At 32.6% G+C, this 26,840-nt stretch overlaps 1 protein-coding gene across 1 annotated transcript; it reads right to left on the bottom strand.

Moving 5' to 3' along the window:
- Window positions 1–172: 172 nt before the first annotated feature.
- On the bottom strand, window positions 173–26,840 carry LOTGIDRAFT_133427 (hypothetical protein; the record flags this gene model as incomplete). The annotated part of the gene is made up of 25 exons (XM_009067651.1): window positions 173–376; window positions 722–820; window positions 1,203–1,304; window positions 1,714–1,830; window positions 2,087–2,247; window positions 2,461–2,632; window positions 2,862–2,996; window positions 3,597–3,707; window positions 3,832–4,045; window positions 4,253–4,345; window positions 4,842–4,999; window positions 5,244–5,378; window positions 5,810–5,960; window positions 6,384–6,559; window positions 6,795–6,914; window positions 7,291–7,445; window positions 7,705–7,816; window positions 7,965–8,169; window positions 8,426–8,562; window positions 14,154–14,249; window positions 16,530–16,574; window positions 20,207–20,287; window positions 20,642–20,765; window positions 21,088–21,218; window positions 26,715–26,840. 25 exons carry the CDS (start codon window positions 26,838–26,840, stop codon window positions 173–175), a joined length of 3,360 nt encoding a protein of 1,119 aa, XP_009065899.1.

Here is a 26,840-nt window from a genome sequence, read left to right as displayed (position 1 = left end):
AGAGCAGCCATCAATACATCTTTACCTAAAATAAAAGCAGGGCCAAAATCAAATATCAAAATGTCATGTCACAAGTTTCCAATTCCTAACTTTTCATGTACTAAAATACAATATTGGAAAGTGAACAACCATTTTCAAATTCCCTGATAAGGATTGTATATCCAAAACATTGTCAAAACAGGATAGTTGACCTACCTGATCTAATCTGGCCATCAGCTTGTAAGACAACTCTCGATCGTAAGTTATTTAAGACCAAAGTTTGATGTGTCTCTGAGATACCAAGTTCCCATGGTAACCCAGCATTTTTAATACCAGTCCAACTACTGGCACCAGTTCCTCCATCATGTCCAGAAATTGTGATATGTTCTGCTTTACCCTAGAATAACAAAATAAAATTCAAAAGTTGACTGAAAAAGAAATGAAATAGCTTTCTTTCTTTCTGGTCAAAATTGACTCTTAGTCAAAGCTTAAAACAACAAAACAAAGAGCTACTCTCTAATAGCATTTTATGCTCAAAATTGCTCAACAAAATCGGAGTTGTAGAGCTGAAATTAGTTGTATTTCAGAGTATGACTGCCTGTAAAATCTTTCTTCTTTGATTGGTCACAAAGAAAAATAACACTGTCATTGTATGATCATCATAATGATATGTGAAACAGCTTCCTGTTTTTATGCCTCTGGTTAAAAAGATCTAATTAAATCAATCAAATAGCATCCTTACCTTAGCTACACCAGAGGCTACAATACCAACACCCATCTCTGATACCAGTTTAACACTGATTCTAGCTTCAGGGTTAGCAGCTTTTAGATCATAGATTAACTAAAATAAACAGAAAGAAACACTTTATTATGCAATGTTCTATCTGAAGTACAACTTTTTATAACAATTCATAAGAATTTTGAGGTTCAGTTTATAAACACTTTCAACACTGAGTGTGAATAAGATAAAATGGCATTTATATTGACTTCTACACATATGACTTTAAGCGTATGATGCTAACATTATGTAATGTCACTAGGCAGTGGCAGTTTCACACTTGCCAGTGGAGCAGCTGGTGAAAAGGGTCAAAAACAAGTGAACATTGAGCCTTTCTTTATTGTCCCCTCAAAGGACTACACTTTTTCCAATTCTTGCATTATTGACAGGTGGAAGATGGGTTGAAAAGTTAGAAGGTGCTATCTCATTTTGAAAGTGAACTTACCTCAGCCAGGTCTTCTATGGAGTAAATATCATGATGAGGAGGTGGACTGATTAAACCTACACCAGGAATTGAATGTCTTGTCTTAGCTATACCTTTTGTTACCTACAAAGAAATAATATAGAATTAAAGTACATGTACATGTATAATCAATTACCATCACATAAAAACACAGCATCACAATAATAACAAGGCATCAAATTAATTAATAAAATGACAAAATGGCACCAATTTAATTGGAAGGCACAATAATGTCATAATGATAACATGGTAATATATTTTAACACTTGCACTAAAAACTATACAGTGAAATGAAATCGAATACTTTTAAACCGTTGTATGTAAAAAAAACTACTAACAGTTCTTGCCAAATGGCTACACTTACACAAACAAAGGTTATAAACTGCTTTTATTCAAATAAGATGCTTTAGTAAAAATCACCAAAAAATGCTTGTCGAAAAACAGTCAGAAGTGTTGTGTCACAATAACCATATCTTCCAGAATATCTACTGACCTTATAACCTGGTAGTTCACCTCCTTCTCCTGGTTTAGCACCTTGGGCCATTTTAATTTGTAATTCATCAGCATGTGTTAGATAGGAACTGGTCACACCAAATCTTCCTGAGGCAACCTTAAATATGAACACATTATCAAAAGTTGGTGCAAATCTAAGGGACATGGATAAAGCACCTACATACACTTATATTTTGCCTCAATGAACTAAATTGTCTGCCAATTATTGGGCTTTCCAATTATGCTAATGATTACAGATTAGGGTGGTTCAAAGGAAACACAGCACTGGGTTAAAGCAGTGTTCTGTAAGCAATTTTCAATGAACAATTCTCAATAGAGAGGGGGAAATAAATCTAAAAGCAATTCAAAATTACCTGCTTGATTTTAGAGCGAGCATTGAATTGGGGATCTTCATTAAGATAACGTTCTGAATCCTCACCACCTTCACCAGTATTAGATTTACCACCAGCTCGGTTCATAGCAATAGCTAATGTTGAATGAGCTTCATAAGATATACTTCCAAAACTCATGGCTCCTACAAATATATAATACATTAATAATTACTCAATAACTTAATTGCAGTATACTTCTTTCAGATATTTTTGTTTTAAGTGTCAACAAAAGGTGTCTATTGCAGTCAAGGTAAAAGACAAAGTTCACAATAGCTTGACATTGTGGACAAGAATATCGGATCACACAGAGTACACTGTAAATCATAGACACATTGCATTGAAAAATAATGTCTAACCTGTACAGAATCTTCTAACAATAAATTTAGCATCTTCAACTTCTGAGATATCAATAGCTTTATCTGCATCTATAAACTCCAGCTGACCACGTAATGAGCATTTCTTAGTGCTCTCCCAAGCTGATTCACTAAATCGTCCATAGGCATCCTTAGAATTGGTTTTAGCTGCTTCCTGCAATAATATATAGAATTCTGTGACTAAGACATATAACATAAACAAAACAAGGCTTGTCCATGAACATAACAAGTCTTGCAATATCTGATTTTTATGCAAAAAGATTTTGTTGACAGTTGCAATAAAAGGTTACCTAACAATGCAAACTTTAGTTACAATTGCCACTTTTCATTAAACTTTTTTGTACATCTTGTCGTTTTGAGTGCATCATGTTTAAAAGACATACCTGTAAGTTAGCTATAGACATAGGATCATTGATATGTTTTTCACCACCATCTCTCCAATGATATTGTCCTGGATTCATGACTAATATATTATCTCCCTTACGTTCACAATAGGCTACGTCATGACGATTGATGGCCTGGAAGATAGAAATACATGAATCTAAGCTACATGTATGCTAGACAACATAATTTCACAAATGACATTAGCTCCTTTGAAACTCTGATACCATTTTCTTACATGTTGATGAACAAAACAAAAATTTTCTGTTTCATCTGCACCACATTCATTTAAACTTCTTTAAAACTCCATTAACTCAAACAATGACAGTTAATTTAACTACAGTATTTGCAGCTAAGTTGGATGTATCTATGTTAGCCCAGATAATCTGTATTATCTGTCTTCATTTCACTTATAATGATTCTTACCATCTAAGCTTGGTTGAGAATTAGGAAAAAACGTCACTAGATTTTCAATCGCTGACAGAGATTAGACCCTACAACTACCATTTGTTTAATTAGTCATAAAAATGGCATCAAGATTCTGCAGCTCTAACCATCTTAGCTACAAATAACCCCAAATAATTTCAGATCATGTCTAAGACACAAGTGGCTTATGGAATAGCTCAGTCTTTAGCAAGTCGCTGCTGTCGAAGCCCTCTCAATGTAGGCACATGGCTAGTGCTTCCTAGAGTCAGCTTTATGTCAGCTTCATCCTCATCACAAGTCCTAGTACTTACCTCTTGAGAGAGAACTTTAAAATCAACTCCACCAATTCTAGAAGCTGTACCTTCAAAACATAGCTCTATAACTTCTTGAGATAAACCTAAAGCTTCAAATATCTGGGCTCCCTGTGAAATAAAACACATTATTGACATCAAAATTATAACTATCAAAATTTCTTTCATTCTTCTTTGCTACTTATTTTCAAGATACTTGGAAAACATTCAAAATGGTGGACAATCTACAACATACCTTATAACTGTGGAGAGTGGAGATTCCCATCTTAGCCATAACTTTAGATATTCCTCTAGCACATGCTGCGCGATAATTCATATAGATTTCTTCATCTGCTAGTGGTGGATCTAATAGTTTCTGTTCACGCAGATGCTTGATTGTCTCAAATACCAAATATGGACATATAGCATCCACACCATAACCCAGCAAGGTGCAGAAGTGATGAACCTCTCTACAAACAAAAAGTAATAATAAGGTAAGCAGGCCTACAAGTTTTCCTCTAATATATTCTGAAATCTAGCAATACTGTTACTGGCAATAAGGAACAACTTTCAACTAACAAGAAATTGAAATGGTGAAAACAGAAGCTACAGATGTCCACTATTCACAAACAAAAGCAAGAAAACCTTTTTTGATTTCTATTCAGTTTTCCACTTACCTTGCCTCTCCAGTTTCAACAACCAAACCAACTTTCATTCTCAGTTTTTCATTGATCAAATAGTGATGTACTGCTCCAACAGCCAACAGAGAACTGAAAAAAAAAAATCGAATATGGCTTCCAAAATATTTTTTCAAAGAAAAGTACATGGCAATTCTGATTAAAACCTAACGTTAATGCTTTCTTCATGTCAGAAATTACAATATCTGTGTCAGAAATTACAATATCTGTGTCAGAAATTACAATATCTGTGTCAGAAATCATGTGTCAGAAATCATGTGTCAGAAATTACAACATCTGTGTCAGAAATTACAATATCTGTGTCAGAAATTACAATCTGGTGTCAGATATTACAATCTGGATGGTAGACAATGCAATATAGTTGTCACAAAATACAATTTCAACTGTGCTGTCAAAAATTAAAATCTAGGTGTCAGAAACTGCAATCTTGGTGTCAGAAATTACAATCTTCATGTCTGATAGTATAATTTAGAAATCTTGTCCTGAATTTTAATCTTGGTGTCAGAAATTACAAATCAAGATGTCAGAATTTGTAATTTTGAAGGTAGAAATTGATTTCTAGGCATACCTGATTGGAATATTGTCTGGTCCAGCATTTCTATCAGATAATATAATCAGCTTATTGTCTTCAGCTGCATCAGCTGCTTGTTGGCAGAGTTGTTTTAAAGCTGGTAATAGTCCTGCTTGTCCATCTTTAGTCGGGTATGTCATATCCAATACTTTAGTCTGGAAAAAAAATCACAAGCCCCTGAATGTAATGTAAAATGTAAATTTGACCAAATATCAAAATTCGGTGATGTTCCTTGTGACCAATCAAATTTAACAATAAGAGCATGGATCACATATTAGTTGTTGAACAGGCTCATGCTCTGTTGTTCGATAAAGAAGTCCAAACCGTCAATCCTGCAAATTTGGCTGACAAGTCAAATGCATGAAGGTGACATAAATTGATTGAAGTACATGTACCAACCTTCCAGCCTTTATGAGTTGTATGTTTTAAGACTTCCATATCCCATAATGACAATATTGGTTGTTCTAACCATAATCTACGACACTGTTCAGCACTTGGTTCTAATATATTATGTTCTGGACCAACCGGACAGGCCTAAAATAATCAAATTTTACCATTGATTGATTGATTGATTGATTGAATGACAAATGAATGAATGATTGAATGATTGAATGAATGAGTGAACCCATGCTCACGTTCAGGCATCAATGGGCTCCAGATAAATAATGCTTTGAACACAATTTGTGTTTGCTTTAACAATAAAAAAGTTTGTCTTTACACAATAGAGTGTATTTACAGAGTTAATTCATTGAGTTCATGTCTATATATTTTAGGGTATACTAAAAAATTGTGTTTTGCACTTGTATTCTTGTCTTTACAAAATTTGCATTTGTATTTGTACAATATAATTTATCTATGAAAAAACTTCTAATCAGTATGCTACTATATGCTGAGATATCTTACAGATTTCAGTTTGTCGTTGCACAAATCTTAACATATTAATGCGAGTACATTCTAATACTTACCAAAGACATGACAATTTTCTCTCGGAAGGGATCAATTGGTGGATTGGTAACTTGAGCAAATAATTGTTTAAAATAGTCAAATACTAGTGGATTAAACTGTGATAGACAAGCTAGTGGTGCATCATTACCCATAGATCCTAAAGCTTCTTTTCTGGAGAACACAAAAAAATTATAAATTAAATGAAAAATCTAAATGTCTGTCTAAATATATTGTCAGCTGTCTTAGACCTGTACATTTAGGAAAATCAAACCCTCCCTTCCCCAAAATCAAATACATCACAGTTCAGACAGTCACTTCCAGGTTGTCATTAACATTCTAACGTGCAGCATGCATCTAAATTTTCATGATTCCTTTATTGTCTGAGAACTACCTGCCAGATTTCATTTGTTTAAACTGATACAGACAGCTGTATCAGCTTTATTTCTTGAATTTTGAATTCACATTAATGCTAAATCATGGGGGTTTAGTTTCCAGAATTTGGATGTAAGAAGCCTCCGACAGGACAGGAAAAAGAAGATCCCTCTTAACTCCAATCTTAAAAAAGCTGGACTTCAGGGCAGGAAAGACACTTACTTGTCTCTTATCATAGGAAGAACTAGAAGATTGAGAGCTTCAATAGTATATCCAAACAAAGGTAGCCTAGGATCTTCTTCTACACAACCACCATGACCAAAATCTTGATACTTGATCTCATGTTTCAGGGTTAATTTAGGATCATGGGCACCTCGTAATTCAGCCATGGATATTGTCTAAAAAATACCGTAAATGTGATTCATGGTTCATCATGCCACAATCGAAATGAGAATTCAAACAATGAATTCTTTTGGGGCTTTGCTATGGTAACATCAATTGGTATGACAGTGTTCGTGGTAAAAGCATCAACCTGCTTTCATGGTTGTCAAGAGGAGATGGTGCATTAACTTAATCAACAGAAATTGAGTTTAGGGAAACATGATATTGCAATAATTGAAACAGATTACCTACCTCAGAGAGCCATTTACCAACAGGTCTTAAATTAGCTATTTCTTTCTTCAACTGTTCATCAGGCAAGAAGGTTTTTAATTTAGTATCAACCAATAACATTCTACCAGGTTTCAAGCGACCCTGAAATTTCAATGAATAAGCATATACCAAATGAACATCATTTACCATGTAGACTATGAAAGGATTGTGATGATCTCCAAAAAAATGCAGCAATCAAAGAAAAAGACATATTGACAAAGAGTCGAAAAGTTTTCTTAACCTGAGTGAATCTCAGGGTGTATTTAAACCCCATTTCTGGCCTCAAAATAAGTCAACTTTCCACACTTTTCAAGATGAGATACAGCTGCAAATGGGTACAGATATTGTGAAAAAGACAGGATCCTAGAGGTCTTGAAATTGTTATCTTTGTTAGATAAACATTATCCTTTCTATTTTTTCAACCGTCTCACCAATCTAGGACATTTTTCTTCAAGAAAGGACAACCATTGTGACATACCTTTTGGATGACTTCTTCTGGTTTTCTATCAGTGACACCTACTTCACTAGACATGTACATAAAATTATCTTTAGTTACATAATATCTGGATGGTCTTAAACCATTCCTATCTAATATAGCTCCAATATATCTACCATCAGTGAATGTTAACAATGCTGAAATTGAAGATTTGATACATATTCAGATAAAGTACCTAAAATACCTTTAATGCCAATAATCATTAAGTAAGTATAAGGCCAGTATGGTGGCAGCAACAACCTCAAGCCAATATATATTGGTATCCACATACCGGTCTTGTCCTTTTACCATTTTGCATCCACACCAAAAGTTAGCAGGAATAGTGGGAACCTCAAGATTTTTTAATGGGACAGCCGTCCATTGGCTTAAATCAGTATATAGTGCATGAAAACTTACCTGGTCCATCCCATGGTTCCATACCAAAAGCACTCCATCTGTAGAATGCTTCCTTCTCAGCAGGCATATATTTATCATTCTGCCAAGCTTCAGGAACCATTGTCATCACAGCCTACAAAAAAAACCAGATTTTATTTGCAAATCCATTTTTGAATATTGGCCAATTACTGAGATCTATCAAATGGTATTTCATTTTACATGTTTCAGAACAAAATTGTCTGCAGACGAAGGGAGACTGGATAATGCTGATAAAGACTTACCTCAGGTAGACTTCGACCACCAGTCATACAGAGAAACTCTAATACATTGTCCACACAGCCAGAATCTGACATACCCTCTTCAACTACTGGATACAACATGCTGAGTTTATCTTTAAATACATCATTTTTCATGACTCCCTCTCTAGCTTTCATCAAGTTACAGTTTCCTCGTAGAGTGTTAATCTCACCATTATGGGCTAGAACTCTGAATTAAAACAAACATCATCTGTATGTCTAAATGTTCCTTCAACCTGGTTTGAAAAATCTGAAGGTATGTTTTGATCCATGCCAGAATTGAACCATTCTGGTTATCAAGCAAGCGTTCTAACTCCCTAAGCCACCACAGTTCAATTTGGAATTTGGATCATAGAATTGGTTTTTTATTGTTTCAGATTTGTACAAATACGGCTGTATTCCTGTTTTTTGACTGCTCGACACAGCAGACACAAAAAGAGTTTTACCTTTGAGGATGAGCTCTCTCCCAGGAGGGAAATGTATTGGTAGAAAAACGACTGTGGATCAAAGCAATATGAGTCTCAAATTCAGGATCATGTAAATCAGAGAAGTATTCCCATAGCTGGCTTGTAGTCAACAATCCCTGAAAAAACATCAAGATTATCCATCAACAGCGTTTAAAATAACCAAACTTAACCCTTCAATTGATGTACTTAGTCTTAAAAGAAAGATTATATAGTTAAAGGGATTGTAAAGATGTTTTCTAAACTTGTATGTGAAAACTGGACACTGATAGCATCAATTTACACCATTCCAATTTTCAATCAGACCTCTGTGTTTCGTGTAAATCCACTAAGCTAGGTGTTTGATGTTGTCACTAATCCCAAAATCTGATAACATCACATAGGGCCCTTAGCAATAGTGACGTCATCAAACACTTAGGTTTAGTGGAATTTCAGGAACAACAGACGTCTGATTGAAAATTGGAATGATGCAAATCAATGCTATCAGTGTCCCCAATACACATAAAAAGAAAACAGAAAACCTCTCTTCAATCCCTATAAGACATAATTAAGACATTTGTAAATTCAGTAAGCATGCAATTTTATGTAGACTTTTTCCCATATTTACAAGTTGTTTATTATCATTTTCTTACATAAAACTGTTAAAACAATTCTTGGTGATAATAATAAAGTGCTATATTTAACACTTCTAGATATCAAAATAGCTACAGTAATGGAGAAACTTGTTTAATTTCATTTATTCACACAAAGATGGCAGACAATGTTGACAAAATATGGATTTTGTAATTTAATTCAAATTTTATTTACAAACCTTACAAAAACTGTTTGACACATAATAAATTTTGTGATTAAAAATTGATTCAGCAGCTGCAGTATGCATGCTTTGTCACAATTAGAATTATTTTTAGAATAACTTGGTACAATGTTTTATGCATTCATATCTTAAAATAACCTGAGTAATATTAGTAATAATTTTTAAGAGAAAACAATAATGTAATTTGTTAATTTTCATTTATTTCAGGCAATAGAATCCATCATTCTAACCAAGAATACATTTAAAGGGATTGCAAAGAGGTTTTCTTAATTTTTTATGTGTATATGGGACACTGATTGTATCAATATGCACCAGATGTTTTCAGATGTTTCTGGTTCCTGCAGTTTCACTGAAACTAAGTGTTTGATGATGTCACTAATGGGGAAATATGCTTTCATAACGTCATTAATCTCTTACTTAAGTGGAATTGCGGGGACCACAGGTGTCTGATTGCAAATTGGAATAGTGCCAATTGATGCTATCAGTGTCCTCGATACACATAAAAACTTTTAAAAATCCCTTTAAAAATATTCCTGGTTAAAATAATGGATTCTAGTTTGGTATTTAAGTAATAATCAATAGAAACATTAGTAACAAATATTTTACATTATTCCAACTTGTTTTGTTAAATGATTTCCATCAGGATGTGTTAATGATCTGTCTAATAGCTCTTGAAATTGTGCCAGGAATCCATCAAAGAGGAACATTTTAGAAATTTGATTTATTAGTTTCAGAAGTTCCATGTCAAAGACTTGCAGGATCAATATTTGTCAGATCGTGAGGAAATTTTAACTTCCAAAGAACACTGCATTAGAAATCCTTTATCAAACTTAAAAAACAACTTCAAATAAATTCCATAATAAGATGGCTTTAATCGTGATTCTTCAATTGCAAATATCTTTGATTTAAAATCACAATTAAACTAATGCAAAAATATAAGATTGCAATTTTTATTTTAGTAAACCAGTATGTTCCATTATCAACTTTTCAAAATGTCATTGAGATAAAATGTGGACAAAATTCTTAGTTTCTGGGCTCTGTTTCACAAATTTTTAACTTTTAATATCAAGTATACCTTGAACTAGAAATTTCACTTTCCATTTCTTATGTAGTCTCAAGAAAAAACGAGGTGTCATTTTAACTTTCAAACTCTGATAATTCTGGACATACATGAATTGAAGGCTCAAATTTCAACGGTGAGCTGTGAACACTATTGATCATTGGCTTAGCTTAGAAATTAACGGGATTGTAAAGAGATTTTCTAAATTTTTTATGTGTATCGGGGATATCGTTAGCTTCAATTTGCACCATTCCAATTTTCATTCCGACGTCTGTAGTTCTTGCAATTCCACTAAAACTAACGTGTTTTATGATGTCACTATAGGGGAGCTACTGGAAACTACTATTGCTATCCATGCAGTTCCCCTCTAGAATGGTGCAAATTGATGCTATCAGTATCTCCGATACACATAAAAAGTTTAGAAAACCTCTTTACAATCCATTTTAGACTAAGGTATGATTGGTCAAATGAATGGTGAAGCTGCCCCTTTAAATGCACTATATTAGGAATCCCATTGTTAGTTGGACAGAAAAGATACTATAGTCTTTCCAACAACTTGCCTAAATGACTTTCTATATTTCAGGAATACATACTGTAACCATCATAGATTGAGAAGAAAGTATTCAACTTTATTGTAATTAAAACATACATTAACTTTTTAGACATTTTGCCAAAATACTGGAAACATAACACATAATTTCACTTTTACATCAGAATTTGTGAAGTGTAAAGGTCAAGGTTGTCTAATTTCCATCTCGCAGTAGAAATTTCAAATATGTCATTTTATTAATTTAATACCTTCCATTACTTGACAGGAAATTAAAATGATGCCACAAGCTGATACTTAATTACATTACTGATGTACAGTCATCTACAAATATTTCCTATAAAATTTGATAGAGCTTTCAGGCTCTGCTGCACCTCTCTTGGGGGTTGATTCGGATCTTAAATATTTGTAAATAGTTTTCAGAAGTACTAAAACTGCTCGAAAATCACATAATTCCTTCAAATTTACCTTTAACTAGAAATTTCCCTTTCCTTTTCTTCGTCTCTTTGATAAATGACAAACATGGATTTGAAGGCTCAAATTTTGATGGTGATCTGTGATGACAATTACTTTCAGAATGAAATTCCACTTCTGTTATTCTCCTTATCACTAATATATGTACAAGCAACATCAACACTTCAATCAAAGAACAGTTTTCTATTTATTTAATTGCATGCAAACTAGATCTTTATTTTTATTAGCAGCTGAAATTAGTTTTGACAGTTATCAAAAGTTTAAATCTTGTTGCTGACAGGTGTTTTTGATATACAACCTTCATCAGAATAGCATGATGGAAATAAAGTGGTTAACTTCAAGCCAAGCATTTCTATTATTGAGTAATTCTAAACTAATAACAATATGTAGGTTGTTTATAAAGGTATAGAAACTATGGAAAACCACTTTTCTTCTGGTAAAATTGTGCCGCAAGAAAATATTCATTATGTTGTATCAGGTAATATGAACTGTCTTATCCAAATCTAATTCAAATCAAATTACAATTTTGTGTCATTATTAATATTTTTTTTTACGGTCTCCATTGTAATCTAACAACAATTATACCAAGGTCACATACTGGTGAAGTTTCAAGCTATTTATAACAGAAAATCACCCGCCACTCTCCCGCCAATCAGAATCACTTTTACAAGTGAGTATTGGCAGTCTCAAAATCTCATTGGTCATATACTATACTTTGGGTTTCGCACTTCCCACAATTAAAGTTGCAGATTTTGAATTACATGGAGTGATTGGTTGAAATTAACATCAATAGTACGCAACCTTGGTATAAATCTCTTTAGATTACATCAGACATGATAATCAAAGTGTGTGGGGGAGTGAGAGAGGCCTATTTAAGAGATAACCTGATAAAGACTGACTTCAAAGGTTTGTACTTGACAGTGTTCATTGGTAATTGGGTTATCATAACTGAATTACAATGTTACAGCAAGGACAAAAATATTATCAGAATGTAATCATTGGGACAATCATGCAGACACAACATGGTCAGGAAGCAGTCTACTGATAACAAAATAGATATATTAATCTTTATTGATCAAGGTCCACACGGAAAAATGAAAGTTTTTATGTCCTTCTTTTATCTTTCTGAATGGACAATGGAAAATGAACACAGCCATGCATGGTGCAACGATGGAAATTTTGGGAAGAAAGCAGCCATTGGCATACCTGGAAAATGCCTGATGGGGAGGAAGGCCCCTTGGGGCTGAAGGTCTGGGCCCCTAGAAGCCAACAGATGGCCAATAAGGAATCTTCAACATTAAAAGGAATCGTAAAGACGTTTTCTAAAAATTAAATACGGCAATGAAACTATAAAACTATGAATTAATTCATCAAGGTATCCTATGGTGAAAATCAGTGTTTAAAAAAACTTGACACAAAAGGTTGTCAAATTTTTCAAATGAAATTTTTTTTTCAACACGTCTGCATTGAGTGCATGTCTCTATTTATGTTTTGTGTACAATATAACATGTACATACACATAAGTAAATGTATATTAATGTTCTTTTCTTGTCATTTATTGTTCTAGCAGTGTATATATATCATGCCTATCTTAAAGATGGGTTTCCCTTATTTTTTTAGTATCAAATTAAGCAAACTATTTGATTAATTGTTGTTTTTAATGAATTATGTATTCTTAATCATATCATTATGTTCTTATTGCATATAATTAAGTGTTTTAACCAATCATAAATGTGTCCATGTATGTTTAGTCTGGATAAACAAAAAAAAGACTTTTTAACCTCTATTGATCCCTCACTCATTGGAATTCTGCTGGTATTTCTCTTCTAATTTAGCTTATTATGAATTAATTATGGACATGTGAGACAAACTGGTATTAGAAGACATTAGAACACCTCTACTTTCTATTCATATAAGTATTAGAATTTTTATTTCTAAATGAAAATAAGGGAACCCATCTTTTAAGGACATGTTCACCATCCATTATACAAGTCATACCCTTAATACAGGAATTTTTTTGCTTAGCCAATCATTAATAGTGTTCACAGCTCACTGTTGGAATTTGAGCCTTCAAATCCATGTTTGCAAACCTTTTCTTATGCCATATACAGGTACATAGAAAAAGAAAGTCAAATTTCTTGTTTGAGGTGTTTTTGAACAGATGAAGTGATTTCATTGCAGTTTTAGTACTTCTGTAGGCTTAGTATTTACATATACTCAAGCCCCAAATTAACCCCTGAAAATGCTGTCTGTTCCCCTTTAAAGTTTCATATACTTATGTTTATCTATATGATACTTAACATGTAATAGTGTTTACTAATCTCTTACTTACAAAAGTACAGCTTAATATTCAAGGGTACTGTACACAGCCAAGGTGACTTTGTTCCGCAAGTCCTATTATTACTATGAAAACATGAATATCAACTTGTGATCAATGTTATTGACTGCATTTTAGTCCAATAAGGTTCATTTAAAAGTGCTTTTATACATATTATGTAATCAACTAGTTCATACTGCTTTAAATTAAAGTGAAAGTATGCACCAATTGACTTGTCATGTATTTAAAGGGCCAGTATGCAAAATTTCTATTGTCAAAAAAATTCGGAAAAAAGAAATTAGAATTAGGCTGGTAAAAAAACAGAGCATGTTAATTGTTTGAGCAGTTTGACCTAGTTTTGGTGTTTGGCTTTATAATCCCTTTATATTTTTTGTTGACACAATTCTTGTGAAGCTACTACATATACTTCTATAATGTTAGCAATATTTTGCTATATTGCCGAATATTATTCACCCAAATATTAGCGAAATAACTAACCTTGTAGACAATGGTCTCTGTACTCAAACTACAAACATAAAATCTGGAAGTTTCTTTAGGTATATGGTGACAGGAATATTTTCTCAACATATAAACCTGAAAATAGGCATACAATTGACAAATTTCAAAAACATAATCTATGTGTGTTACTAATAGCTTATAAAGGCTTGCCATTATACTTATTGAGTACCTACAAAAAACACAAACATTTACTTTCCCTGTATGGAAATTTTGAAAAATGATGGTAGTGATCAGTGACTGTCGCCTCCCACGCAGCCCTGAAAGCAAGTTTTTCAGACAAAAAACCCATAACTAAGTTAGAAATTTGGGCAATCTCAGATTTTTCGTCCCCCCTCGGACATAAACCTGGCCCCGCCATGGGTAGTGATTATATACATTTAAGTGTAATATATTAAATAGATGATACTGAATAAAACAAAAGATATCTTCTTCTTGTCTTGATCGAGTTTAAATTTATTTCAGGCAATATATTGCATGTTATTGAATTAATATATATGACAAGTATAGTAGTAGTATAAAAAAACAACAGAAAAAGATTAATTCATTTTGCAGTTTTTTCTTAACATTTCCATGTAGGCAGATATATTAACTAAATCAAATAACTTGAATTTTAAGAAAATATCATTACAACAAACATCTGGGGAATAATGATACTTCATTACTTGATAGTATATATCAATCATTTGGTCTGGAGTCTGTCAAACATATTCTAACTTGCACCCAATAAAACATATCTGCATAAACTACCGGAAGTAGATTTCAGGGAACGGGGGTGGATGTTTGTTGTTGATATATTTGAAGAAATCTGATTAATATTAGAGTTGGAATGATACTGTCATTATCATGATTCACTTACCCCCTAAAAAAAAAGTTTGTACCCCCAATTTAAACCCATTTAATTTCTAACAAAAAAATGATTTTTGTATGTTTTTTGCTTCAAAATATGTGTCAGAATTTTCTTGTTGAGAACCCTTAAACGCTCTATGGGAGATTTACGCCTATGCTCTTCCACATCAACTTCGACAGTTGCCTTCCCACTCCCCTTCCAATGGCACCGTCACTGTGTATATTGCATTTCAATCTTTACCTACGGATCGTGTTCATTTAAGAAATAATTTGGAGTTTATTGGAAACAGAATGGCAACAGTAAATCAATATTGATGAGCAAACTTTATTAATTGGGTCCATAACAATAGATCAATACTAAGAAATTAATAACTGACCATTAGGTTAATTAAGATCATTAATGATAATAGACCTGCTGATTGAACTTCATCATCATAATTCCATAGCCCATTCATTAGGCTAGGTCATGTCTCAACAGTTATTGTTACCGATATTTGTCAAATCTTTGCGAATCTTGACCTTCTGCAACAAGATTATCATGTTTCCAACAAGATTTTGGACATCAAACCACTTTGATATTTGTCTCCAATTATGATTGAAAATAAATGAGTTTGGGACTCCTAAGTATGGCAAGACATAATTTGACCTTGAATTATCAAATATACCAAAGGTCATAAGGAAAGCTTAATGTATAGAAGTGCCAGAGGTCCATAAGTGACCTTCACAAGGTCAATATAGTATAAACAATATCACAATATCATACTAGATTAATAAGGCCACCATGAATAACCATGAACCTTGGGTACATGAAAGTATCATGCTACTAATTAATGACCAATAGACCTACTGATAAAAGTACTAAGTTACTATTATTACTACTTAGGTAGTATTAGTAAGACTAGTGTTCTTAGTCTACTAGACTTTGGTCAATGTCCATTACGAACAATTCGTAATAGTTTGACATTGTGAAGATTTTAGGGGAATATACATAAATAAATCATGTAGAAGAGATATTCATCTTACCTAAAGTTTTGACATATAACATTTTTTAACTTGTATGATTAATGCTGGTACATTATTTTGATAAATGGAAGTCAACATGAGTGATTTCTAGAGATATGTTTAATTGAATGTAAAAAAAACCAATCATATTCATACGATAAAAAAGTAAACATTTTAAGTTAAAGGGATACTACCTCTTAATATGGGCATTAAAGTTCATTTTTGTCAATATGTGTATATATTCATCAGTTAGAATTACCAGGTGCCATGACTAAAGAATAGAATCTCTATATAACACGATATATCCATTAAACTAAGTAATTATTGAAAAACTTTTCAAAATTACTTAGGTTAATGAAGTTTTTCTTAGTTTTATTGATAGATAAGTCCACCGATGAATAAAGATTCATTTTAACCAAGTTTCAAAATTGCAAATTTTTGGTCATCCTAAGAGGTAGTATACCTTTAATATGTTTCTAACATCAAACAATGATAAAACTAAATTACCTGTCTTTTGAATTCCTCACCATCCTTGGAACCTTTGACAAATACCTGTGGATAAAAATCATATTCTGAAACTTCTGCTTAAAAATATGACATAATACATTTAGAATGATATGGATTATGAAAGCAAATGAGGAGGCTAATTTTGATGAATGGCGTCTTAAGATTAATTTGACATTTTTCATTTTAAAATTTTATTACTTATATCGATTTTTTGCGTGTTCAATTTTGACGAGATTGGGGAAATCACTACTCATTTCGATAGACATTTGCTTATACCTTAAAAAGATTGTAAATTTTAATGTGTATCATGGACAATGATAGCATCAATCTGCCTTAATCTAATTGAAACTAAGTGCTTGATGACATCACTAATCGCAAAATATGCTTTATCACATAAGGATTAGTGACGTCATCATACACTTTTTTAGTGGAATTGAAGGAACCACAGACATCTGATTGAAAATTAGAATGAAGAAAATTAATGCTATCAGTGCCCCCAATACACATACATTTTTTGAAAAAGACCTCTTTACAATCCCTTTAAAGGTTCAAGCCTATGCCACCCAAACACCTAGCAGACGACAATCCAATTCAGATATGTGTCTGCTTATGTAGTATGGAATCAACAACCGAGTTATTTTAATGCATGTGATAATTTTAATGAAACAAAATCACAATTGATTTTCTTTTCAGTTTTTTCTGCTGAATGGCCAACATTCAGGTTTGTGAATTAGGTTAGGTCAATGCCCGTTCTAGTTCATGAAAATGTAAATGGGTGCAGCTCACAATATTTTATGCTTACACATGAAAATAAATTTGCAATAATAACAGTGACAATATAAATACATTGATGTCAAATTAATCTCTAGTCTTTCAACGGCCATTCTTTTATCATATGGTATGAGTGCACAAAGGAGACAAATTCCAAAGTCCAAAAGTGAAATATTTCTGGAATGCGTTAACAGTACATAAGGCCAAGCCAAGTTGTAAATATACTTATTTACAGTCTTAATGCACTAATGCAACTTTTTACAAGTTAATATCTTACCACAAAAGATTTTTTCAGGCTTTTTGAACAAACAATTTTTGGACTTTTGAAAGAGATTGCAAAGAGGTTTTCTAAAATTTGTATGTATATCCAGGACACTGAATGCATCAATTTGAACCATTCAAATTTTCAATCAGACGTCTCTGGTTCTTGCAATTCCACTTAAACTATGAGTTTTATGACGTCGCTAACGCAAAGGTCCTTTTAGGTGAATAGCAACTCTTACGAAAGTGACATCACAAAACGCTTAATTTTAGTGAAATTGTAGGAACCACAAACATCTGATTGAAAATCGGAATGGTGCAAATTGATGCTATCAGTGTCGCTGATACACATAAAAAAATTTAAGAAAATCTTTACATTCCCTTTAAATATTTATGAAGGGATATAATTGTCTAATTATGGGTTTTCCCAGCTGATAAATCAGCAGTTCTAGTGAAAAATTGTGGAAAGGTGCACAAAGACTGTAAATAAGCAGATGGAAAAGCACTTGGGGGTAAAACTTTTGCAGCAGAAACAATTTTTGAGGAACATGAATGCAAGACAACAATAAATTGATAAAAAACTTAAGTAATGCTTTTGAATGATGAATAAATTATGGAACTAAGATTAATTTTAAGTGTGGAATTTCAGAGGACAAAAATTTTAGAGTGGTACTAACAAACCAAACATGTTTCCATTTTCGAAGGAAATCTGGGATCTCACAGCAGCCTCACTCCAATTCTAAGTGAGCGCTTCTAAGAGAGGAGTTATCACGATAAACACTGAAAAAATAGTCATTATTAACCACCTAACAAATCATACAATTAGCCTACTAGAATATTCAGATCATTTGAAACTGTTATTCAAATCATTTTAACCTTCATTTGAATCTTTTTTACAGATCATTTGAAACTTTTTTTCAGATCAATTGAAATTGTTATTCAGATCAAAAATTGATTGAAACTATTACTTTTTCAGATAATTTCACTACATAATTTCATATGCTTAATCTGAAACTATTATTCAGATCAATTGAAACATAACCAAATCATTGTTCATTCAGACCTTCAAAAATTTTTTTCAGATCATGTGAAATTTCTGGAAATGCCATAAGATCATTTGTGGTGGAAATTGGTAATCAGATACCTATAGATAATTTTGAAATTTCATTCAGATCGTGTGAAATTTCAGATATTGGACTCTCTTCATTGAGCTACATTTAAGTCATTGTAAGAAATTTGTTACTGTTATTCAGATATATAAAAAGTCTATGTACAGTATCATGTTTCAAAAAATTGAAATGAACTTTCTTAACAATTTGTCATTAACAACCAATACTGACAGTGCCATCAGGTGTTTTGAGAAGGAAAACATATACTGATCTCAAGTAACAGTTATATGACTTTACAGTTTGGAAATTTTGCTAAAAAATACCAATTAGTACAATAATTAAAAAGAAAGTTCATCTCAAATTTAATTCCATCATTTCTGCTTCAATAATCATTTATTTATATCTCATTGGAATTTGATGAAATTAAAAGCTTTTTTTATCCAGAAATGTGTCTGACATTTAGAAATTATTAATTCTGTTTCATGGAAACCAAAAGAACTCATTGACATTACATGAATAGATAAAAACAAGCTCTCTAGTCATAGAGGTAAATAATTTCGAATTACAAGTCAGTTTTTCCTGAAATAATATTCTAATAATTAATCATAATAAGCCAGTTTCGCAATTATATTGCCTAATGTCATGACATATAATTTCAAAGTGGATTAGTAGCGATCATATATTAGTCAGCATTTATATAGATTTTATTATGTAAATCAATTCGAGAAATTATGAACGATGAAAATGAAATGATGGAACAAAACATGATTTTCATTGGATACTGTCTGAAAAGGGGAGTGGTTTATCTTTAGCATTGGAAAATGCTCAATATTGAGCATAATGCAATTTGATTTGTTTTAAGGGATTGTAAAGAAGTTTTCTAAATTAGCTATATGTATTGGGGACACCAATAGCATCAATTTGCATCATTCCAATTTTCAATCAGACCTCTGTGATTCCTGCAATTCCACTAAAAATAAAGGATACATTATCAAACACTTCTTCTTTGTGGAATTGCTGGAACCACAGACGTCTAACTGAAAATTGGAATTGTGCAAATTGATGCTATCAGAATCCCTGATACACATAACAATTTAGAAAACCTCTTTACAATTCCCTTAAAAGAGTTTTTATTGAAATCAAAGTGAGTTTGTTTTAGTTTTTAGAAAAGTTACCTTCTTGAAATTCTAATGATTTCCATTCCAATGCTTTAGGACAAACCATAAAAAACTTAATACACACTGTTTATCATTGGCAGAGAATTTCATTGACTTCATAAATTGGAGTGATACAAATACTTGCTTTCAAAGCCTTAAAGAAAAGCTCTGATGTACAGAAGAGTGACCAATACATAAATCGAGCGCTATAGAAATATCAAAACAGAACCTGAAACATGTTGTTACTCAGAGTTTCACGCTGTCACCTTTTAGGTTAAAATTTTGAAGCAGTTTGTAAACTGATTTTGAAAGAGCTTATCTTTAAGACTTGTAAAATCTTGAATTAATGAAATAATGGTATAAAAGCTATTGGGCTTACCTGTCTTATGGCTGGTTCTGATGTTTTAGCCACAGATCCAATCTTTTCATTACAAACTGGCACATTTCTCCAGGTGATAACCTATGATAATAACAATTAATTTTGTTGGTACAAAAATAAAAAACAAAACCTTATGGAGCTCATGCAGCAAACCCTTTGGTTCGATTGGTTCTTTTCATCATCATTTAAACAACACCCCTCAATAAACAACATCAATAAACAGACCGATCCAAATAGCTTTATATGAGAGATTCACCCAATCACAACTTTTTTTCATACAAGCAGGGTTGCCATATTTGCAAAACAAGCCAAAAAAAACTATGAAGATGTGTGTTGATTGGTTCTTTAGGAAATCACAACCCTGTACGAGGCTTTCCTGCTATATGCAATCTCAATCAAATCTATCTGAAGGTTGTAAATAAAAGCTAGTCTTACCTCTACACCAACTTTCTTCCCAAAATCAGTAAAAAGTTGTTGAGCCTTCTCAAGATCTTCAGGATTGGTAAAAATAATACCAGTAGCATACAGACCCGGATCAGGTAGTTCTACTCCTTCACTCCTTAAAGTCAAAAGAAAACAATCTTAAGGTGCTTCTAGACATATATGTTGTCTGTGAAATCGATGCTAAATGTGGCCATAAAATGGTGAAAATTCTCAAAAACTACCGACCCAAAAATTCGTCAGAGTAACTCCCATAAAAAGTCACACGATATTTTATGTTTGGACCTAACTGTGCCAATATCCCATGTCTATGACATCTGATGAATCGGATTTCAGATTTCTCAGGCTAGTCTACAATATAATAGCGCTATTGGACTTACAACAGGGGTCAAAATTTGGGCTATTGAGGATAGAATTATTAATGTCGCTACAAGACTTACTTCATCTTGTTTTTATACATCTTATGAGGTATAGCAGTCAGTACACCAGCTCCATCACCACTGTTATTATCACAACCACATGCTCCACGATGTTCCATGCGTATCAACATTGTCTGAGCATCTCTTAATACCTGTAGAATAAGATGGACATATACATATTTTATTGTAATATTTTTGTATACATAGAGAGACAACATCATTCCAAACTAATATTGTCTTATTTCATGAATTGGCTACTATGTTGACAAAATCTCTTTTGAATACAATGTTGCGAAAAAAAATCTCTTTTGGACACAATGTTGTGAAAACGACACCTCTTTTGGACACAATGTTGCCAAAACAAAACCTCTTTTGGATACAATGTTGTTACAAAAACTCTTTTGGATACAATGTTGTTACAAAACCTCTTTCAGATACAATGTTATTCCAAAACCTTGTTTTAGATGGAATGTTGCCAAAACAAAACCTTTCCTGGATACAATGTTGTGAAAACAAAACCTCTTTTGGATACAATGATGTGAAAACAAAAATTCTTTTGGACACAATGTTGTTACAAAACCTCTTTTGGATACAATGTTGTTACAAAACCTCTTTCAAATGCAATGTTGTTACAAAACCTCTTTTAGATGCAATGTTGTCAAAACAAAGCCTCTTTTGGAAAAAATGTTGTGAAAAACAAAACCTCTTTAGGATACAATATTGTATAAACAAAATCTCTTTTGGATACAATTTTGTATAAACAAAACCTCTTTTGGATGCAATGTTGTGAAAGCAAAACCTCTTTTGGATACAATGTTGTTACAAAACCTCTTTTGGGTACAATGTTGTCACTAAACCTCTTTTGGATACATTGTTGTTTTAAACCCTTTAATGGATACATGAAAACAAAACAATGTGAAAATACATGCAAATTCAAATTGTAAGGAAAAAATGATGAATACTCTGTAACTATTTTCTCTTTAGTATGAAATGTCAGTGATTACGTCACTGGTCACAATGCCATAACATTTGTTATGAAGAACTGAAGTCAGACAATACATTGTAACACAGATAGCTGTAGAACTGGAATTTATTGATCATTAAGTTGCTTGCATGTATGAAATGATATAGAAGTGCCAACAACTGACTAGTTTTAACCAGTTTATGTGTTTGGTCGAACATCCATTATAAAGATTTGCAGCACTTTATTAAAACTTTGTTACTGCACTTCAGTATTGTTTCTGCAAATTTCACCGTGAAAGATGATGTAACTAGTAATCAATTGATCCAAGATTAATAGTTAAACCTTAAGATTCCATAGTACATTTCTTTCTTATTATACAGCAATCAAATGTCAAGTTTTACTTCTGATAAGAGATACAGATAGCCAAAATTGAGTGCTACAAACTGGTAAAGCAAATAATTTCAAAATTTCTTAAAACAAGTGATCAATGTATATTTTCTGCCAAATACAAGTTATTTTTTTTCGACTAAAAATATTTCTGATTGCAAGATTACTTATTTATGTCAGCCGAAAAAGGTGAGAAAAAAAATCCTTTTTTAGTTCATTTACTTCTCCCTTAGCTCTGTAGGTATGTAATATAAAGGACAATCATTTGTAACAGACGACATTCCAATATCATGCCTGTTTCTTATCTCTGGATCATAAAACTCTCCTAACAAATTTAGAAATAGGAAAGTTCTTAATTTCTATTTACACCCTCCTCATGTCAAGCTCTGAGATGAAAGTTTGCTGATATGTTCAAGATATGTATTGATTTTCTTATCTCTACTTTTAGAGAGTCAATCTCAAGAAGCTAGCCATGCAACAATGAGTATCATTTGCTTTAATCACTTTGATATCTTATAAAAATTGAAAGGTAATCTTGAAATGAAATCACTTCAATAGCAGCATCGATTTCCGGGACTAATAAAAGTTTAAAAAATGTAAAGGGAAGAAACACCCAATGTCAATGAATGAGTGTGGCTCGTTGCTTCATAGCAATGATTTAACTCAACTTCAACTGTGGAAATCTTCTGCTTCCAACAGGGGATGGTTCACAGACTATTTCTATAATTATCCATTGATGGATGCAGTTACTGGATACAAAATGTTAGTGTTGAAAATATGGCTTGATTACTTCTGACACAAACACTTTTTACACAAACAATATGATTATGGCGGCAAAAATTAATAATGGCGTTGTTGACTGAACAAAAAGGTGGGAATCTTCTCACTGCTTGTGCATACGTTTGATTGGCCAAAACAAAATATGCCTTATTACCATGGGTCTCAAACAATTCAGTTTATTCTTGGGTAAAGAGACAATTTTTTAAAGGGATTATAAAGAGATTTTCTACTTTTTATATGTGTATCGGGGACACTGATAGCATCGATTTGCACCATTCCAATTTACATTTAAATGTCTGAGATTCTGGCAATTCCAATAAAACTAAGGATTTGATGAGGTTAATAATCACTAATGACCTTCTATGATAAAGTATATTTTGCAATTAGTGACGTCATCAAACAGTTACTTTTGAAGGAATTGCAAGAGCCCCTGATGTTTGATTGAAAATTGGAATGGTGCAAATTGACAATTTCAGTGTACCTAGGCCCCGAAGTCGTCACAATCAGTCGAAATCGGCAGTCTTCTTTTATTCACCAGTCGTCGTTGAGTTTTGTTCAACTTGTTGAAAACTCTAATGCAAGTAATTGTATATTAAAACATGGTGCTCACTACTTCAAAATTTTGTTGAGCATAGCTTTCTTGAAAGTTAAATTTAAGGGTCCTCAAGAGTAGGTGTCCTTTACTGATTTTGAATCAACAATAAGCTTTTATGTGCATGGAATATGCAGTATTAAACTTTTAGTGCCATTTTGCATCATAAATTAAATGCATATCCCTTTATTGAACAGATAGCTGAATACATTCAAGTATGTTCAACATAATAAATGTAAAAGTTTATAGATAACCGCTTTACAATCTCTTGAAGTTGTACAAGCATTATAGCAAACAATAATTTCCTCAATACATTGGCTGAATCCCCTTATAGAGTGAATATCTTCACAGCCTAGACATCTTGATGGTTTCTAATTAAATATCATTCATTCAACCCACTGGCTTATCTTATATTTAAATTCAATAAAAAGTGACATTTACCACAGTAATTTACTTGAATATTGTCAGAATTCGGGAGAAATTCCTGGAGTTGAGACAGAATTAGAAATATCTCTTGACAGTTTATTTGCATTAATAAATTTGAAGAATTCCAAAGTAATTCCAGGAGATGAGACAAAATTAGAAATATCTCTGACAGCTAATTTGCATAAATGAAACTCCAAGACTTTATTTGTAGAATTTTTTTAAAGAGTGTGTATCACTAAAGCCATATTTTGCCTGATTCTGTAAGCATGAAAAAGATTCGTAACTTTTTTTATCCTCTAGAATTCTTTATACATGATCTTTAGAATTCTTTAGAAATTCCATAAGATGAAAGAAAATTAGAATTGTTTTTGCATGGTGGCAAATATTATGACCATTTGGGTCAATATTAGAACACGATTTAAAGTAAAATTTTGTCAGATCATGGATACATAATGTATTAACCTTCAGAAAAAAAAATTCAGATCTGCATCTCAATAAAAATGACTTTCTTGTGTTGAATTGCAAGAGAACTAAGATTTTAATTCAGAAATTGGATTCGATCAGTTAGTAAAAGAAATATCGTGAGGAGAATACACCTTTAAGGAAATGTTCAATAAAAAGTAATTGTGAGTCTCAGTTACTATCTGAGCTATATTTAGACAGATTATGTTAGCTTAGGGTGACACAAAGGCCAAGTATAAAAATCAATGACTCTCAAAGAGAGAATTAATGTCAAAGCTGGTAAATTCATTTACTTTATCAACATTACAGATCAATAGAATGTCTAAAATATATCCCATAAGATTGCCAGACCAAAAATAATCATATTAATTGAAATTGCTTTCAATCGGTTTTGGTTTCCTGAAGAGCAAAATGTCTTCCTTACATCATAGCTGATAACAAAGGAAAAATGTCAGCCAATAGTTTTAGAAAATAATGTCCTGGTATTTGGTGTGGATATGTATCAGACTATATTGAACCCTTGATACAACATTCTAATGTTGATAAAATTATGGCCAAACAAAGCTCATATCATTTTCGAGCCAAGGAGAATTCCAAATATTGAGGGTAAAATTAGAGCTGATCTGCAAACATCTTGGCAACAATCACATGTTTTGACAACTGCATACTCTATAAGAACTACCAGACAGTCGTGTAGGGGGTGGGCCATAGGGCCAGAGGGTCAGCCCCCACCCTCCCCCCCTTCTTTCAAGCCTGTGAAATGTCACTTTTGAAGTGAAAACTAAGCTATCTCGATCTCAGGCCATCTGGAATCTGTTGGCTACTGCACAGACCTGAGACCCCCAGCATCAAGTGGATTTGCTCCTGCTGCCTCTGAGAGACACTCTTTGCCCCCTCATCCCCCTTCCTTCCCTCTCAGGCATTTTCTAGATAAGCCAATGCTATTAGCATTGACACCATTTAAGTCAATATTAGCATTTAATTCTGTGTATTTTGACCGAATAAGACCAAAACACACTAAAATTTGCAATAATTGTCTTTAAGATAAACATAGTTAGCTTATATTGTATATACATGTATTGTGCATGTGTTATATAAAAATGTTGTATATGATATATATCACAGTTATGTCAACGTTCAGTAAGTTTGTACAAAACACTCCTTAATGTTTCAAGCAGTCTGGATAATGTATTTTGCAATCCATTAGCGTTTGACGTTTGTTAGCATTTAAGAAAATCCTAATAAAAAAAAAGTGTGTAATGTGGAAAGGAAAAACTCTGCGTGAGCTTATTTTGATGTGTATTGATTTTCGAGTTAACAATAGAAATGGTAGGCGTAATGAAATTAAACACTCTAAATAATGGATAGACATGAAAAATACTTGATTTCTTCTATGTTCTTCACTTGGATCTCTTGTAAGTGAATTTATACCTACAGACATAAGAGCCAAGAACATCTACTACAAAAAACTCTGATCTATTGTGTGATTTGTGTCACAGACAGGGACTTTAAAAATGAATGTCTAGCAGCTGAAATTTCACTGCTTCTCAAATAGAATTGATTGATCACAAGAAGTGCTTAATATCAAATTATGGAAATTAGCAGATACTAATACGCCAAAATTTCATTTATAAACTGGTAAAGAATAATATAATTGTTAATATTATCAAATTACTTGTTTCATGAAAATATTGCAGTGGTTTTTAAACTTTCTCATATCTCCAGGTTTGCCATTTTCAGGGGTTAATTTTGGTCTTGAATATATGTAAATAATCTTCAAAATTACTTAAGATACTTCCAAAAAACCTCAAACTAGGAATTTCACTTTTAATAATATGGCACAGTCTCAAGAAATGACGGAGATGGAGAATTCTGGACACACTGGGATTTGAAGGCTCAAATTTCAACCATGAGCTGTGAACAATATTGATGACTAGCTTATATAGCTAAAAAAAATTCTGATTCTGAGACTGGTCAAACAGATAAACAACTTATCCCACGTGACAGCTTTCGATATTAAAAATTCATTATTCTTACCCTATGTGATGGAATTCCGTCAATATTGACCACATATCCTACCCCACAGGCATCACTTTCATATGTAGGGTCATACAGACCCACCGGTCCTGGCTGTCCATAACACTTTCCTGGTACACAGGGCAT

Source organism: Lottia gigantea (assembly GCF_000327385.1).
Source record: "Lottia gigantea unplaced genomic scaffold LOTGIsca_84, whole genome shotgun sequence".
NCBI lineage: Eukaryota > Metazoa > Mollusca > Gastropoda > Lottiidae > Lottia > Lottia gigantea.
Note: the sequence above shows the minus strand (reverse complement) of the source record. Positions and strands in the feature narration are given on the sequence as shown.